At 41.8% G+C, this 20,223-nt stretch overlaps 1 protein-coding gene across 1 annotated transcript in view; it reads right to left on the reverse strand.

The window, feature by feature from the left end:
- Positions 1 to 20,223, reverse strand: part of LOC123770454 (integral membrane protein 2C) — a 55,033-nt gene that overhangs the window by 7,913 nt on the left and 26,897 nt on the right. Inside the window, exons 3-6 of the mRNA XM_045762301.2 lie at positions 19,426 to 19,530; positions 11,067 to 11,210; positions 9,311 to 9,425; positions 248 to 394 (exon numbers count right to left, since the gene is read on the reverse strand). Coding sequence (XP_045618257.1) covers positions 248 to 394; positions 9,311 to 9,425; positions 11,067 to 11,210; positions 19,426 to 19,530 — 511 coding nt within the window. The remainder of the gene's footprint in view (positions 1 to 247; positions 395 to 9,310; positions 9,426 to 11,066; positions 11,211 to 19,425; positions 19,531 to 20,223) is intronic.

Consider the following 20,223-nt stretch of genomic DNA (forward strand, 5'->3'; position numbering starts at 1 on the left):
GGCAAATGTTACCACAACTACTGCAGAGGTGGCTTTTAATAATAATTCTTAATCAAAAAGAATTTAAATACATGGTATAATAGGTCATGTTACAACAGGTTTTGGTGATTGACAAATGCCCATAGCACATCAGGCGGAAAAATTCTCAAAGGCATCGGGCATCAAAGATGGCACGACCAACAAATACTGTACTCAATTTTTGCCAGCACGTTTCTCAATACTTTGTAATTTGAGACAATTAACTTACCAGGGGTGTAAATGCGTTCCATTCGATAGGTGGAGAAGTTGGCACAATACTTGGCAATGTGTGTTCCAAAAGATTCCAAGTCTTCAATGGGTGGGTAGACCACACGCATAGTTTCACGGACAACCTGAGTATCCACATTGTAGTAGCCTGTAAACAGAAACGAGACGACAATGTGTCTATTAAAACAGTAATATCAATGATTTAGGCCAACTACCCTAAACGACACATGGTTCATCAGAGCACATGATTCATGTGCTCTCTAATATTTACCGTTTTTGTCCCCCCCCCCCCCACCGTGTTCTCACGTACCGACTCTCACTCGCCCGTATTCCTGTCGCACACACATTTTCAACACGTACAAAAATCAATGAAATAAAATGGAAGTGAAGTACTTATCGTGTGGGATGGCATCTCGAGTCTCCATGAATGGAAAACTGGTTCTACAGTATTTCCTGGGAACACGGTCAACAGTGAGAGCAACATTTATGAATAAATTATGCAATATAGTTTGAATTAAAAAACAAGGAAAACATTATTTTACACTGGCTAAGACACCATGAAAATGAAGAATTACTTCAGGAATGGATCAGACATTAAAAGCAGAGAACATGACAGGAGGCAAAACTAAGACAGGGATAACTAGAGGCTTCAATATTGATGCCCTTAACTTTTTACGGGCTATTTCTGAGGATGACGAGACATCCAAAACAAATGTCTACTAAAGACAAGGATGCAAGAAGAAAAAAAGGCATACAAATGCTACCAAAGATTCAGGTACGAGAGCCCCTCACAAAGGGACAGCTGTGTGGAGTGTATCGTGGAGAAAGCATACGGCAAAAAAAAAAACAGAATACGTTTGAAAGGCAACGTGCTGGAAGTGGTCAATCAGTTCAACCCTTAAACCGCACAACACGTGATATGACGTGTTGAGTAACATACGCAAAAGTGCGCATCACATCATGTGACATGTTGGAGTACTACGCAAGATTTAAATGGCCCGCGGATCGGTGGGGTTCACCTTATCTTCCTTAGGACTCTTGTAAACAGACGCCATTTTTTTTTATTAAATCATGGGCAACATTCCCGGGTGTGAGGGGGGGGGGGGGGGAGGCCTTGGTACTGAGTGAGCCACCAAAGTTGGTGCCTGCAGCATGAGCTCACAGCACTGCTGTTCAGCCTGTGACCACAGCATCACCTAAAAATGTCAAAATATATGTGTGCGTACATGCTATTATTTAGCGATGATAGTATTACAGTAGATCCCTGACTATGATAAAAATAACCAGGATTCTGATAATAGGAGAAGTGTGGTGATAATTAGCACTGTAGTGGGAGGAAAGAGCCCTCCCTCCCCTGGTGGGGAGGGAAGTAGAGTTGTCTGCTGACTGTGTGACCACCTTTTACTGTCTGAACTCACTATACCAGCTTAGTAGTTCGCTATGGTGAACAAAACATGCAGATACTGTACTTATATATAACGTCTGTATATAGTGAATAAAAGCAAAAACAGTATGGTGGGAGGAGAATGTTGGCGAGTCAGGTAAGGTAAGGGAGGGAGTGGCGGCCAGGGGCTAGCTGCCTGGTGTGGTGGTCACTCCTTGCTGCTTTTTGACACAGCATATCAACTTAGTGGTTCCTTATGGTGAACACAAATGTAGATACTTATATATATAACGTGTATATATAGTGTAATAACAAAGGAGTGTTGGGAGAAGCCATTTTGGTGAGGGAGATGGCGACATCTGCATTACTTGTCATGCTGAGTAAGGGTAGCCACTATGCTCTTTGTGCACTATACCAGCTTAGATGAACAGTTATGGTGAACAGAACATGTAAATACTTATATATAATGTGTGTATATAGTGAAGAAAAGCAAAAACAGTATGGTGGGAGGAGGATGTTGGCGAGTGAGGAGTTTTTGAGGGAGGGAGTGGCGGTGAGTGACTGGCTGGCAGATGTGGTGTCCATACCTCGCTGCTTTTTGACTCAATATCAACTTAGTGGTTCGTTATGGTGAACAAAATATGCAGATGCTTATATATAACTTGTGTATACAGTATAATAATCGACAAAGTATTTGTTTATTGTTTTATGAACATAATTGAATCGATAATATGCACACCATAATTTTGAGTACAGCGATGATTTACACATTATATAAATATATCACACTACACACTATTGAATAATATTACAGCAAAAAAACAAAGAAAAAAATCAGACACACTGAAATAATTAGGTAATTATATCTTTGTGGCGTCTCCCGCCTGACAGCTGGGGCGAAGCAGAATGCCTCCGACGCTTCCAGTCTCTCAACGTCTCTTTTTTGCAAGACTTCCCCGCCCTATTGCGGCCAAAATATGCCACTTATGATTTTTTTTATTATTTTTCCCATGATCAGGGAACACAAATTGACAAGTTTATAAAAAGACAATTTTTTTTTATTATGTGCCTGTGGATGACAAAGACAATACCCCAGGGCAGTTTGAGGGTTAATAAATACCTGGCATGTATGATTGATATAAAAGGATCTTGTCCAAAGTTATGATTTGGGCTGAGAGCTTCAGTTTCAACAATCATAATAGGAATAGATGCAGCAAAGGACCTACATGAATGTATGCTGTGTGTGTGTGTGTGTGTGAATACAAGACGATGGTGTAGTGAGAACGTGAAAAATGGAAAATCTGAGAAGCATGAAAGGTGTTACGAGAATAAAGTAGGGAATTAAAATATGATGGAGATGAAATTGAAATTTTTATTAACGTAAAAAATTTAGGAGTGAAGCAAGGTGGTTTGGGCATGCTGAACAAATGTACGATTGCTGACTGGTTAAGAGAGTTCTTAAGTGAATCTGAGGATAGGAAGAGAAGAATGCCAGGAAGATGACAAATGTACGATTGCTGACTGGTTAAGAGAGTTCTTAAGTGAATCTGAGGACAGGAAGAGAAGAATGCCAGGAAGATGACAAATGTACGATTGCTGACTGGTTAAGAGAGTTCTTAAGTGAATCTGAGGACAGGAAGAGAAGAATGCCAGGAAGATGACAAATGTACGATTGCTGACTGGTTAAGAGAGTTCTTAAGTGAATCTGAGGACAGGAAGAGAAGAATGCCAGGAAGATGACAAATGTACGATTGCTGACTCGTTAAGAGAGTTCTTAAGTGAATCTGAGGACAGGAAGAGAAGAATGCCAGGAAGATGACAAATGTACGATTGCTGACTGGTTAAGAGAGTTCTTAAGTGAATCTGAGGACAGGAAGAGAAGAATGCCAGGAAGATGACAAATGTACGATTGCTGACTGGTTAAGAGAGTTCTTAAGTGAATCTGAGGACAGGAAGAGAAGAATGCCAGGAAGATGACAAATGTACGATTGCTGACTCGTTAAGAGAGTTCTTAAGTGAATCTGAGGACAGGAAGAGAAGAATGCCAGGAAGATGACAAATGTACGATTGCTGACTGGTTAAGAGAGTTCTTAAGTGAATCTGAGGACAGGAAGAGAAGAATGCCAGGAAGATGACAAATGTACGATTGCTGACTGGTTAAGAGAGTTCTTAAGTGAATCTGAGGACAGGAAGAGAAGAATGCCAGGAAGATGACAAATGTACGATTGCTGACTCGTTAAGAGAGTTCTTAAGTGAATCTGAGGACAGGAAGAGAAGAATGCCAGGAAGATGACAAATGTACGATTGCTGACTGGTTAAGAGAGTTCTTAAGTGAATCTGAGGACAGGAAGAGAAGAATGCCAGGAAGATGACAAATGTACGATTGCTGACTGGTTAAGAGAGTTCTTAAGTGAATCTGAGGACAGGAAGAGAAGAATGCCAGGAAGATGACAAATGTACGATTGCTGACTGGTTAAGAGAGTTCTTAAGTGAATCTGAGGACAGGAAGAGAAGAATGCCAGGAAGATGACAAATGTACGATTGCTGACTGGTTAAGAGAGTTCTTAAGTGAATCTGAGGACAGGAAGAGAAGAATGCCAGGAAGATGACAAATGTACGATTGCTGACTGGTTAAGAGAGTTCTTAAGTGAATCTGAGGATAGGAAGAGAAGAATGCCAGGAAGATGACTAGATATGTCACACATGCAAGGCAGCAGGGAACTGACTGATAAACAAAGGTGGGGAACAAGGTTGGCTAGAAGTAGTTTGTAAGGATTTAACATTGTACTAAATACAGCAATTTACAGCAAACACTCCCCCTGGTGCGAATCTTAAGAAGTAGTGAGGCACTGGTGTACATGACTACTGGCGTTTGTTTATCAATGTTGCTACGTAATGTGAATGATGCAACGAATGCAAGTGATTTTTTATGAATATAAATAGGGGCTAAACTATCTTATATTAAATATTCATAACCTTACTTTTAAATATCTATGTATAACCTTACTTTTAACAATTTATGTATAATCTTACTCTTAAATATCCATAACCACACACTATATTGTTCAACTTATTCCCCGGGCTGATCCTCCCACACTACACAAGAGGGGAACAAATGCTAATAATGAATGGTAACGAAGTTAACACTTTAGTGCGCGCGGCACTAGCTGGAAAAAAAAAGCGGGTTGTGCGCGTGGCGTTCTGGGAGCTCAAGCGTAAACACAAAAAAGTTTATAATCTTTTCACGCTCCTAACATCAATTCTCGAGCTACGTTTTTCATTTTGGTATCAATGCGTTGGCAATAAAATTCTCTACAAGATCATATGCATAAAATGTCACCCAAGCATTTGGTATCCCACCACGAAGTAAATAAACACGAAGATGACTCGCCGTGACACCCAAACAGGAAGTAAATGTTCATACTCTTTCGTTTGTTACCAGCTTCACAGTCATCCTACAGCGCTTATTTTGATATCACTGAACTCGCAATAAAATTCCCCACCCAGACATATGCCTATCAATGTCTAATTATGTTCCATACGAGTGTGGAACTGGGCGAAGCGTTAGCCGTGATTTCAGCAGCGACAACACTGTTGTGATGCAGCGCTTTGAAAGTTTATACTTATTTCACTGTCATGACATTATTTCTCGAGCTACGTATTTCATTTTTATAGCAATGTGTTCGCAATAGAACGTTCTATAAGAACATGGGTAGAATTGGCCAACAGAGCGTCAAATAAATTTGTGGCGAATAAAATCTTACATGAATCTTACGCGTGTTTTTACACGTGAGCGTAAAAAGTTTTTACTTTGCTCATGTTTTATCAAGTTTATACTTGATTCACTCCGTTTTTTTTGTTTGTATAGTGTTCGGAATAAAATTCTCTACACAGACATTGCATATAAATGTAGAATCATGATCGCGGCCAACACAAGAGTGTGTGGAGTGCGCGATTACCATCGTTGTGACACCAATTCAATAGTCTCTCCTCTAAGTTACAATACATTGCCGTTTTCTCAAATAGGCACAGTGCCTATTAGAGAAAACAAAAATTTAATGGCAAACATATTCATACAAACCCCAAGTCGATCGAGTAGTAAATACCCAATATAACACTGTCCGTAAATTTACGTCGTGATCCGACAAGCGGTTAGGGAAACCGCCCGTAAGTCCAAGTCGAAAATCCAGGAAAGTGTTAAAAAATCCAGAGTTGAACGTAACGAATAATATAATAATAATAATAATAATAATAATAATTTTTATTTAGGTAAGGTACATACATAAAGAGATTTTACAAAGTTTGTTGGCTTTATAGATAGAGCTAGTACATACAATGCCTAAAGCCACTATCAGGATCGGGCCAAGATCGCTATGGTGGTTCCCCGAATTACCCACCTGTATACCCCTCAAGGCTTAGATACCCCCACCAGGCTCTTTCAAATCACGAGTGCCTACTGGAGGTGCAGTAGTAACAAAATTTCTTCCCCCTCAATGGAGACGAGGAGAGACTGGGAATGTATATAGCTCATCCCAGGCTCAAAAACACAACCAATCAGCAAGGTGTAGTCCCTCAAAAATTAAGGAGTTGCGTGTAAAGTATTAGCAACCCTAGTACAAACTACCGGGTATGGTAACTCGTCCACAACCAACAGGCAGCTAGCAACACTGCTGCTCACCACCAGATGGTAGGATCTGGTGATTCTGGGTCTTAGCTGGCTGCCTCTAGCATGCACCACCCAGAGGATATCCCCCCCACCCCCTACAAATACTACAAGAAGAGAGAAAGACAAGAACTAGAAGGACCCACAGGAAAGAGGTGATCATTATGTTCAGTGCTGGATTTCTGGGAAGTTGTCAGGTCGACCACCCGATCACCCAACCCACAATGACCCTGTGGAGGAGGCGGCCAGTTGTTGTTCAACGGTTCCCCCATCAAAGGTATAAACAACAAAAGCCCAAAGTCAAAGGCAGTGCCAAAGCCCAGAAACTACGTACCACATAACACCTACTTCAACCAGGAGAAGCCATAGCAAGCAAGCAATCACCTCATCCAGGAACAGGAGAGGAGAAAGGGGTAAAGCAGACATGAGGGGTAAAAGTGGCCAAGCTTACTCCTGTACGTGGTAAACCACAGCCTGCCGACATGCCAAACAAGTCGCAAAGAAGTCCACTACTTTTTTTTCTTTATTTATTTATATATACAAGAGTTCTTACATTCTTATACAGCCACTAGTACGTGTAGCATTTCGGGCAAGTCCTTAATCCTATGTTCCCTGGAATACAACACCGCAAAAAATCGTTTAACAACCAAGTACCCATTTTACTGTTGAGTTAAACAGAGGCTACAGTTAAGGATTTGCGCCCAGTAAATCCTCCCCGGCCAGGATACAAACCCAGGACAGAACGCTCGCAAAACGCCAGGCGAGCGTCTTAATCACTACACCACGGGGACTGACTTGTAATAGATGGATAAGCAGCCTGGGAACAGCCTCCACCTTCACTACTGCTGGCAAAAGAGCCTACACCTGTCACTGATGCTAAGAAGTCCAGACCTCAACAAAGTTGGAAATGTTTAAGGGTAACATAGACCCAAACTCAAAAGAGGCCAAGTCTATCACAAGCAAGATCCCAGCCCATCAACAGGAAATGAAACATGTCTGCCCACACTGCAGCAAAGAAAAGACAAAGAAAACCTGGACGGGTAAAAAAACAAAACTTAAACCAGCCTGTGACAAAAATGCAATGGCAGGTAGAGGGAAGGTGACCACAGCAAACTCAAACAGCAATAGAATATTGGAAAACTCCACCAGGCTCTTTAATCATGAACATACATCACCCCCCACCCTCCACAACTCTCGAGACCTCTCCACCAGAAACTACAGAAAGCCCATGGGAAGAATCAGGCTCACTGCTGGATGTTGCAGACGACCAACACAAGGTCCCCAAAACACACAGAAGGCAATGCTAAAAAAAGAAAAATAGGAAGCCCTGTCCTATAAAGCAAGCCACATACCACAATGGGGGCTCAAGCGATGACAGCGGTCCAATGGTGACAAACTTTGCAGCCCCTAGAGATGAAAACGGCACAAGAAGCAGAATGATAGAGACAAGGTGCTTCATCAGCATGGACCAAACCTGCAGAACACCTTCAAAAAACTACAAACAGCCAGCCAGACTCCACGGAATGCTCCAAACTTCCGACAGAAACATCACACACGGAGGACAATAGCACCAATCTGGTGAAACAAGTTGGATCAAGGAAAATTTATGTTTATCTCTCAGAATGTTCGGTAATACGTTTATTGCTTGTGATGTATATCTATGTATTAACACGATGTACTGAACGGGGTGAGAATAGCTTGAGCTACCTCATCCCTTTGTGTGTATTTTACCTCAAACTTGTTTCAATTTCAGTTGGATCCAGTCACTGGGCAATAAACCTTGATATTCAAGCGAACCTTCTAACCAGGGAACATGTGCAGGGATGCAAAAGCCATCACTCAAGCCAAGTAGCCATAAACAAACCCATATAGTGCCCCAGAGGAGTAAGAGCACCAGCACTACCTGAGGTAAGGACCCTCAAAGAGGAAGAAACTGAAGGGAGCAAATTCATGAACCCTCTTGGGGAAGATACCATTATTGAAGGCATGGAAAATGCCAGCAGCAACTAGAAGAATATACCTTTAGTCACACACACGGTTGCACCGGATGCATGACTAACTGGGGCAGCTGGCTGGGACGCCCAAGTGGCCAGGGATGCCATCTGGCAGCGACCAATGGCTACTAACCACCTGTTGTTTCTGGACGAGTATGTACATAGTTTGTATCATAATTACCAATATTTTCCACGCAAATGCTTGCTTCAGGGCATTCTACATCTGTTGGAGCATTTTGTGATTTTGGCCTGGGTTGACCTAGGCTTCTATTAGATTCCCCTTCACTCTATTGAGTGAGACAGACTCTGGTACTGGTCTCCGGCAGGCAACCATTACTTGAAAGCCTGGTGTGGGTGCCGAAGGCATGGGGGTGTCCAGGTGGATAGCTCCGGGAGACATCACACAGAGCCCTCCCAGAAAACCAACCATCAGATAATGTAAATGAGTTAGTTATGGTTTAATAGCTCACTAAGTGAAGACAATTATGTTAATAAAATACAACATGAACCTTGAGAATCTACCTACCAGACTACCAAATTCTCTACCCAATACAGGTTTTACACGAGGATAGATACTGCCATAATTGACACACGTTTTGGTCCAGGACAGACCAAAACGTCGTCGTCCCTTCACCTTCTAGTGTGTGGTCTGGTCAACATACTTTAGCCACGTTATTGTGACTCCTCGCCTGCGTAATTGACACGTTACACAATGCATGAGAATAGATGGTGTCTGATGAACCAAAAATGCAACATACACAACACTGAAGCAGTGTTCCAAAATATGTATAGCCACTTAGAATTACTTTATGTAAATTAATAAATCATGCCAGGTGTATAAGTTTTCATGAATGTGTCCCATTCAATTCCTTACAGAAGTAATATACACACAGACAGTGGCAAGTTTAATAGAAAAAAACAACAACAATCCATGAAATGCTCTTAATATAACTTTACAGAAAGAATCTCTCAAAAATATAATTATATCCTTAACATGAACAAGATTTTATAGTTTACACGTACCCATCCACATCTTCTTGATGAGATCCAGGAGAGTACGGGGAGGCAGAACATGGCTGTGGTCCAGGGCCATGACGTAGCAGCGGCCAGAGGTGAGATCAATGATGCCAGTCGTGTTCTGATGAATATCATCATATTATATACACTGTAATGGTAAGCAACCTCAAACAACCCTCAATATTACACAACTTATATTTACATGTAAAATATTGTAAACGTGCGGGTAAAATGAACGGATGAACACTCATCAGTACAAAAAATATAAGCAAAATGTCTCTCGGTTATCTACAACATGGTAGAAATGCACACACAAACAATATCGTGTATATTTAACGATAAGAATACCCACCCCTTCCCTTCAAGTCTTAGTTCATATACATAGAATACAAATCAAAACACTTACCTAATATATACTGGTAGTTGAAATATAACTGTGGTCAACACGTATCATCTCAAAAAGATGGACTACTCGTCCGTTGAAAGAAAAGAGCACGGGCACAATCATGCCCGCTGACATCAATGCGCTTCTCAATTACGCACTTCACTTAAAACATGTAGCTTGTATAACCTTGCTCGAGGTGGCTGTTCACACGATCCATTTAGATGTTGCGAGATAATCGCCAACAGATACTGCAATAGGGTTTGATTGCATAACTGAAGTACCCTACATGAAGCTCTTCCCACAAATGTTACATGAAGCAAGTCGAGCCTGGGAAGGTTTGTCCCGACAAGACACCACGACATCTCTTATTGTTGCGGCAGTTTGAACTGGACATGGGCTGCAGGCCGTGTGGGGGGCAACAGTGTTAGTGTACAGCTCGCTCTATTGGAGTAGTTGGTCATGGATTACTCAACAGAACCACACCTCAGTCAAGTAGTTTAAGGGAGCACCGGTAGTCAAAATTAGTACAACTAATATAATTCCACCAGCCTCTGAAATGCTTTGACTCGAGTCTATGGTAACAGTCCTAAACAGTACTAAAGAAATTGTTCACAACCTTTGTGAGACCAAAGTTGGAAAGTTGAAATATACAGCAGTTGTATGGTGCCCATGTCTTATGAAGCACATCAACTGGAAAAGGTGCAAAAACATGCAACTAAATGGCTCCTTGACCTGAAGGACAAGACCTACAAGGAGAGGTTAGAGGCATTAAATATGCCAAAACTAGAAGATAGAAGAAAAAGAGGCGATATGATCACTACGTACAATATAGTAACAGGAATCGATAAAATTGATAGGGAAGCATTCTTTAGACCCGGAACTTCAAGAACAAGAGGTCATAGATTTAAACTAACTAAACAAAGCTGTGGAAGAAATAAGAAAATTCACTTTCACAGAGTGGTAGACAGTTGGAACAAGCCAAGCGATAAGGTGATGGAGGCCAAAATCGTCAGTAGTTTCAAAGCATTATGTGATAAAGATTGCTGGGAAGACAGGACACCACGAGCGTAGCTCTCATCCTGTAAATGCACTTAGGTAATTACCTAGCATTTAAATAGGTACCCAGAGTTAGGTGACGATTGCATGTTGCATTCTGGCTGGAAAAAGTCAATAGTTGGTCCATAAGCCTCTATACAGTCTTCTTGTCTCCGACAACAGGAATTATTAAAATGATAGAATTTAGTAATATTTCCAACAGTAAACTAAGTTAATCATGATCAATGAGTTCAGGTTGGCCTCAACAACAGGGTGCACCATAATCATACTAATAGAGTACTGTAAATGCCAAAGGATTATTGTAAATGCATCAAAACTTACAAACTTGAAGTCGTGAATGAAGCGCCCCTGACGACCAATGCCAAAGTCTGGAACACGAATCTCCTCGTAGCTGTCCTCGTCCAAGTCCAACTCAAACTCTTCCTTGAACAGGCTTTCCGAAGTCCACTCAGCATCATCATCGCCCTGAATGATAAACCACCACCATCACACACTTAACACAATAAGTATTTTATAGGACACTGATGCAATATGCACCCAACACGTGTAGGGTAATGTAGGTAGGTAATGGAGAAAGGAGACCAGGAGGCATTTACATCACAAGGGAAATGCAATTACAGGAATCGGAAAGAAAATGATTTGGGAGTGGCTATAATCCCAACACTAATACCAGAGGGTTACACAAAGTACAATAACATCAGCAGCAAATGGGAAGCAGGCATACATTAGTACAGCATAGAATAAAGACCAACACTTGTGTATTTGTGAAATTCATGTAAGGAATTTACACAAGTCTTTTGCACTCTGAGTGCTTTGTCAAGGTCTAAGTGTGTTGGTTTGGGGACGAGACTTACATCTCGTCGTCTAATGAGGCTGGTACCCCAGGTGCAATCCTCTTATCCTTCTCGACCTTCTGACCATGTCACCTCTTAGTCCCGACTTCTATGTACCTGCGGTAATGTCTTCTACTGCATTATGGTCAGGTGTTCTTCCTGTAATCCTGCTAGTCTGAGAACTAGAGTTATTAATAGAGGCGTTCATCTGGATGCTATCCCTTGTAACCCTCTCCACGAGGACAGCAGCCTCAGTAGACGTTGAGATGCAAGTCTCGTCTTAACCACACACACAGACTTTGACAAAGCACTCGGGAAGTGCAAAAGACTTGGTGTAAATTCCTTACATGAATTTTACAAATACACAAGTGTGGGTTTTGATCCTATGTTATTATGTCTGAGAGAAGACATTACTATTACCAATTAGTTCAGTATGCCTTTTAGAAACCTACATCATGACACTTTCAAGTAATCCACACAGCCCATGTTAGATGAATATTGCAACATATAACACCAGCCTACAATCTGTACCTTCTTAACCCTTAAACTGCTCCCATCACCCTTGCAATAGGTGCCTGTGTTCCAATCACCTGCGGGAGGCCACATGTGCCCTGTAATATTCAGAAGTCCCACTGGCAATTATTTTCCATATTGGGAAATAGGCCAGAAACCCCTATAGTTTCCTTCCTGGGCCTTAATAAAAAGATGGCCACTATGTTTTGTGCATCACCAACCACTGACTGATGCCCATGCAAGAAACCACTCAGGCATGCAAAATTGCAAGGACTTTTAAGGACCTTGAAGACCTTAGTGTTGAGGAGGAATCAATTACAAGTAGTTAACATGGAAATGATCCCTCAGAACATGTCAACATTTCACCTCACTACGATCAAACTATAATGTACAATTTTTCCCCCAAACATCGGTAAGCAGTGTTTTATGTTTTCTCTTTTTTAATGCACACAAGGATATCTACATGCACAAAAAACATGCAGAGATGCATGCATGAGAAAACCAACCCATTCTCGCAAATTTAATAAGTCAATATTGACTTATTAAATATGTGCATAGGTGACATACTTAACATAATAGATACCCTTAAAAAGATTCATAGAAAACACCGACCTTACCTAACCTTGTTAGTATCTTAAGATAAGCATCTTATTGCTACGTAATTACAATTATTACCTAACCTATAATAGGTATAGGTTAAGTAATAATTGTAATTACGAAGCAATAAGATGCTTATCTTAAGATACTAACAAGGTTAGGTAAGGTCGGTGTTTTCTATGAATCTTTTTAAGGGTATCTATTATGTTTAGATCACCTATGCACGTAGTTAATAAGTCAATATTGACTTTACGAATTTGCGAGAACGGGTTGGAGAAAACATGCACTCTCTTGAACATTATATTGTAGAATGTCCCATACTGACTGACTTTCGCCCTCCTGGGCTAAGGTATGCTGAACTGTGTAATTACTATATGAGTACTGGAACACTTCATGATATATTGGACTTGTATCCAAGATTGACCATGTAATATATCAATCATACAATGTATATATATGTGGTAACTATATAACCTGAGCTTGTAAAAGCACCTTCATCACCTTCAGTGATTAAGTGCTTAATTGCACACTAGTTTCTTTATCAGCTACCTCACCCTGTCAGAGTAAATGAGACAAATGTATGTGAATGCATGTGTGTGTATATATGTATGTGTGTGTGTGTGTATGTATATGTATGGGTATAAAGTATATATGGAAGCTGATCAGAATTACATTTCACCTTTGTGAATGTACATTAATGACACTATGTAAAAGACACATCAAACACTTTATGTAGGGCATACGTAAATCTGTGTATCCATGTATTTACGTATGTAGGTTAGCTTAGCATTTTAAAAGCACCGAATCACTTTGTGGTCGAGTGTTCAATAAACCCTTGAACTATATGTTTAACACTGCTCTAACCCTGTCCATGGAGGACAGAAGAAAATGTATACTGTATATGCTAGTTAGCACTGTAAATGTCTGGCCATGTCTGTGGTAGAAAATAATAATAATAACAATAACAATAATAATAATAATAAAAAAAAGGATATCTACCTAAGGCAGGGCAGGGCAAGGCAAGGCAAGGCAGGGCAAGGCAAGGCAAGGCAGGGCAGGGCAAGGCAGGGCAAGGCAAGGCAAGGCAGGGCAGGGCAAGGCAAGGCAGGGCAAGGCAAGGCAGGGCAAGGCAGGGCAGGGCAAGGCAAGGCAAGGCAGGGCAAGGCAAGGCAGGGCAAGGCAAGGCAAGGCAAGGCAAGGCAAGGCAAGGCAAGGCAAGGCAGGGCAAGGCAAGGCAGGGCAAGGCAAGGCAGGGCAAGGCAAGGCAGGGCAAGGCAGGGCAAGGCAAGGCAAGGCAAGGCAAGGCAGGGCAAGGCAAGGCAGGGCAGGGCAGGGCAGGGCAAGGCAGGGCTGGGCAAGGCAGGGCAAGGCAAGGCAAGGCAAGGCAAGGCAGGGCAAGGCAGGGCAGGGCAGGGCAGGGCAGGGCAGGGCAGGGCAGGGCAGGGCAGGGCAAGGCAGGGCAAGGCAGGGCAGGGCAAGGCTAGGCACAGCAGGGCAGGGCAGGGCAGGGCAAGGCAGGGCTGGGCTGGGCTGGGCTGGGCAGGGCAGGGCATGGCAGGGCAGGGCAGGGCAAGGGCAAGGGCAAGGGCAGGGCAGGGCAGGGCAGGGCAAGGGCAGGGCAAGGGCAGGGTAGGGCAGGGCAAGGCAAGGCAAGGCTAGACTAGGCTAGCCTAGGGAATAGACAAAGTGGAATAAAGGGAATAGAATACAGTGGAATAGAAAAAAGGGAATAAAGGAAACAAAGTGGACAAAGGCAACAAGAACAGCCGATTTAAACAAAGGCGAACGAGAGCACTTAAGTGGAAGCTGGAAACACAATTTTTTTTAATTTTTAGTAATGTTAGGAGACACACTCATACCCTGTACGGCTAGTCCATAGGTGGAATGCACTGATACTAGTAGTTGCAGAAGCCCCCCTCTATCTACAACTTTAAGGTCAGATTCGACAAAGAATATGAACGTCGGAATAGTTAAAACTATAAAGCAACAAGTACAACACGGCTAATAAGTGGGGCATAGAGAGCTAGACCTCACGCCACTGTAGTCACTGAAAGGTAAATATTGATAGGTAAGTACTCTCTCCACTCAGCCCCCCCCCCCAATATCCACTACACCCCTTCCCCTCCTCACTATGATGGGCAGCTTTAGCACATTTCTAAGGCTATAGCATTGGTTGTTTGGTCATAAAGACGAAGAGAGGTTAACAAATAGGTGAGCACACACACACACACACACACACACACACACACACACACACACACACACTAAGCAAATGGCAGCAGAGCCAAAGCTAGCGAAATCCGACACACCATTCTGACACCGACTAGACCGCCATGCCCCTAATTTCAATAACAGACAACTCTGCACTCGGGGTCAAATGGCTGCCCTCCACACCACAACCACCAGGATATTACATCAAATGACGGACGAACTATGACCTGTTGATTATTTGTTCTATATTGAAGAATTTGCGGCATAAACTAAAAATAAAGAACAGTATTATTAATAGAAGGAAAATACGATTATCTACAACAGAAAAGTTATTTACATGAGCAGATTTTTTTTTTTTTTTTCCAAGCATTTAACCCAAGTTATACATGCATTCTTGGAGAAGAGGAGCAGGATAAATTAACCAACTAAACTTTAAGCCAATAAAGATCGTTCACTGGCAGAACAAACTATATAGATTGGATTCAGTATCCACATATATTAACATCTTTGTCATCACCAGTCATCAGAACCGACCTGTATCACTCACCATATGACAACTCACCAACTTGCCAACTTCTCTAGATAACATCTAGAGCTTAACTTCAAACACAAGCAAGCAAAAGGAATGCACACACACACACACACACACACACACATTTACAAGCAACATGGTTACATCATGAAAAGAACACAACATTTGACTGACAATAACGTACATACAAACATGTATGCAATACTATGCACACTGCATACACAAACAACAATCATAAAATTATAATAGAAAAAATACAAATAAAATAATAATTCAGCATAACACATTAAAAACATTCAAAACACAAGCATTAACATACAAAACCAACATACACACAAGAAACTACTGGAACAACAGACCACCAGAGAGCAGGGAGAGATACTAGAGGGCCAGGAATGAGTACCTCAGAGTGAGGAGAGGAGCAGAGAGGAAGTATGAAAATAACACAGCGAGTAAAACCAAGACCCAACCAAAACTGCTTCAGTCACATCAGGAGGAAAACAACAGTGAAGGAGCAAGTGATAAAATTGAGAAAAGGGGAGAAAAGATACACAGAGAATAACAAGGAGGTGTGAGAAGAACAAGAGACTCCAGGTCGTCTTCACAATAGAACAAGGAGAAGCCCTTACCCTAAATGAGGCGGCGGCAAACTAAGCAACCTTGGAGAAATTTGAACTCACCAGTGATGAAGTAAAAAGAATCTGTTGGAGCTGAATGTGACAAAGGCTGTTGGGCCTGACAGAATCTCACTGTGATACTAAAAGAGTGCAGATGCACCAAGTGCACCATTCTTTATGGTGTATAACAAGTCACTGTAAACAAGAGACCTACTGGAAAGCTGAAAGACAGCTAATGTAGTTTCTCTCTATACAAAAAGGGTGAAGGCAAGAGGCACTGAACTACAGGCCAGTTTCCCTAACTTGTATACCATGCAAGGTGATGGAGATCGTGAGTAAAAGGCTCGTAGAACATCTGGAGGACAATAGCTTTGTACACACCACCAGAATGGGTTCAGGGAAGTTATGCCTCACAAGCTCAATAGAATTCTATGACCAAGCAACAAAAATTAGGCAAGAAAGAAGGGTGGGCAGATTGTATTTTTTGGACTGCCAAAAAGTCTTGACACAGTACCCCATAAAAGTCTGTTACAAAAGTTGGAGCAACAGGCAGGAGTAAAAGGTAAGGTGCTTCAGTGGATAAGAAAGTATCTAAGCAACAGGAAACAGTGAGTAACTGTGAGGGGGGGGGAGGGGGGAGACATCAGAGTGGCGAGATGTTACCAGGAGAGTCCCACAGGGCTCTGTACTTGGACCTACAGTATCCTGTTTCTAATATATGTAAACAATCTTCCGGAGGGTATAGACTCATTCCTCTCAATGTTTGCTGATGATGCAAAAATTATGAGAAGAATCAAGACAGATGTAGACAGACAGACTACAGGACGACCTGGACAAACGGGAGGAATGGTCTTGAAAATGGCTACTAAAGTTCAACTCGGGAAAGTGTAAAGTAATGAAATTAGGCGAAGGGAGCAGGAGGCAGAACACACAGTACCATCTGGAAGGCAAAATCCTGCAAGAGTCAAATAGAGAGAAAGATCTGGGGGTTGATATCACACTGAACCTGTACCCAGAAGACCACATCCAAAGGATATAATTAGTGGTATATGCTAGATTGGCCAACATAGGAACTACCTTTAGAAACCTGTGTAAGGAATAATTCAGGAGCATTCATATCACTTATGTCAGACCAATCCTGGAGTATGCAGCTCCAGCCTGGAATCCATAACTAGTTTAACACAAGACAAAGTTAGAGAAGATTTAGAAGTATGCCACCAGACTAGTCCCAGACCCGAGAGATCTGAGTTACGAGAAAAGGCTAAGGGAGCTAAACCTTGCATCCCTGGAAGACAGAAGAATAAGGGAAGGCATGATAACCACCTACAAAATTCTCAGGGGGCATTGACAGGGTGGACAAAGAAACTATTTAGCATGGGTAGAACACGAACAAAGGGACACAGGTGGAGACTGAGTACCCAAATGAACTACAGAGACATTAATAAGAATTTATTCAGTGTCAGAGTAGTTAATAGATGGAATGCAATGATGTAGTGGAGGCAGACTCCATACAAAGTTTCAAGTGTAGATATGATAGAGCCCAATAAACTCAGGAACCTGTACACCAGATGATTGACAGTTGAGAGGCGGAACCAAAGAGCCAAAGCTCAACTCCCGCTAGCACAACTAGGCGAGTACAACTGGGAGAGTACAACTGGCAGAGTACAACTGGGAGAGTACAACTGGCAGAGTACAACTGGGAGAGTACAACTGGGAGAGTACAACTGGCAGAGTACAACTAAGCACGTACAACTGGGAGAGTACAAATAAGCGCGTACAACTAGGCGAGTACAACTAGGCGAGTACAACTAGGCGAGCACAATTGGGAGAGTACAACTGGAAGAGTACAACTAGGCGAGTACAACTAGGCGAGTACAACTAGGCGAGCACAACTGGCAGAGTACAACTGGCAGAGTACAACTGGGAGAGTACAACTGGCAGAGTACAACTAAGCACGTACAACTGGGAGAGTACAAATAAGCGCGTACAACTAGGTGAGTACAACTGGGCGAGCACAACTGGGAGACTACAACTGGGCGAGTACAACTAAGCACGTACAACTGGGAGAGTACAACTAGGTGAGTACATCTAGGGGAGTACACAAGAGTGAAGCTCCAGCAACATACAACACGAGGCACCCAGCACGCACCACCAGCTCACGCCCACACCATATCACTCCTGGAGGACAACATGGCTGCCACGTCCTCCACTGCATAAATTAACCTTATATTTAGTTAGAATTATACATCAATCTCCAATACATTATTTATTGTTATGCACTAAACATAATATTTATACAGGTGCACCAAATATACCATACCAAATTATGAATAAAGATTTTTATTTTGTAAACCTCCATTTGAGGGGTCAAATAGTCTGGTGGATCAGACCAGCAACCAAGGGAGGCCTGGTCAGTGACTGGGCCATGGGGACATTGATCCCTGGAATCTTCAACAGGTAGTCAACAGGTCATTTCATCATTTCTTGGGGTCATTTAAACAAATATTGTACTCTAAGCCTGAGGCCAGACTTCCTTGATCAACCTCTCAACTGTTGTCTGTATCTCAAACCTACACGACCACCTGTGCTCTGCTTCCAGAGATGCTGGCAAGTGTCTTCTCAAAACATATTAAAGATTTCCTTGGAGACATTCTTTTACAGTACAGGATTTGCCATCTCTGATAATAGCCCAATCATTCCTAATCATGGCTTCAACACCGCCTGATCAAGACTGCACGATGTGTGTGTGTTTTCCTAAATATTACGGGTCTGATATTATGGTTATTCCTCAATGTTGTATATGTACTACAGTACTGTACTACATTTCTAATTACATGACAGTACAGTGGTCTTCTTAAGCCCTGTTATCCAGAGGAACTAGCCTTCACTTAGTTCTTTATTCTGTCGTCCAAACAAATCGGAAAATGCAGCAAATGTAAGAGAAGCTTACATTAAATATTTGGGAGATTCAGGAACTATTATATTTGTATTTGTTTTACACAGGTGGGTACAGGAGCAGACAGCTTTTGACTCCTGTTAGCAGGCTTAAAGCTTTCCCTTCCCCCACAGTTCATGCTAAGCCTTATCATAATGGGTTTCCCTGGAACACAACCTTGAATGAGCAGGAACCATCTACCAACTTATTAATGATCATGAGCCTATTATAATGCTGACAAAAATTATCAAAACAAATTTACATCGTAAATCATACACAAGTTTAATTGTGCAAATAAAAAAAAAAAAAACATTAAATTTCATTGTAAACCACCGCAAACATCAGCAAATTAAATTATAAATTTAGCTTCACAATGCTACTCTAGATATTGCAAATACTGTAATGTTAAATTGACATTTGAAAATGAGCACACACAATTTACCTTGTAAATAGCAGGGTTGCCACCAAGAGGAAGCTTTGGGTTGCCCATGAGATGGAGGGAATCCCGCTCGTAAGGAATGCCGCACCACCCACGGAATCGTGACCCCTGGAGACGACAAAAGTACAAGCAAATTAGTTAATTTTTTTAATTTTGCCCCGAGGGGCGAGTTTATTGGGCAGCGCCACTCATCCTGTGAGTGAACATACCGCCATAGTGACAGTATTGGGCAGCGCCACCCATCCTGTGAGTGAACATACCGCCATAGTGACAGTATTGGGCAGCGCCACCCATCCTGTGAGTGAACATACCGCCATAGTGACAGTATTGGGCAGCGTCACCCATCCTGTGAGTGAACATACCGCCATAGCAGAATGTACAACACTCCCCAATAGGAAGAAAACCCGCTGGGTTGTTCATCCTGTCACTTGTACCCAGACACAGCTGGGGCTTGCTTAACTGTCTCAAGTGAACAGCTCCTCAAACAAGAAGATTAACATTTATCAACCCTTAAAAGCTTACGTTATCTTGCGGGTGCAAAATGGGGAAATCTTTTAAGAACAGTATCAACATTTGACAAAAAGTGTTTTCCTAACTCAAACAATGTGGGGTTTATTATTCTAAATTAGTTTTATTAAAAATTTTACTAAAATTTTACTAAAAATTTACTAAAATTTATTATTCTAAATTCTAGCAAATTAGTTTGACATGGCTATTATCTAAATACACAAAACTACTTATGAACCCCTTTTTTTTTTATGTTTGTGAAAATACTTACCATCAATAATTAAAATGTTTCCC

Source organism: Procambarus clarkii, chromosome 46, assembly GCF_040958095.1.
Source record: "Procambarus clarkii isolate CNS0578487 chromosome 46, FALCON_Pclarkii_2.0, whole genome shotgun sequence".
NCBI lineage: Eukaryota > Metazoa > Arthropoda > Malacostraca > Decapoda > Cambaridae > Procambarus > Procambarus clarkii.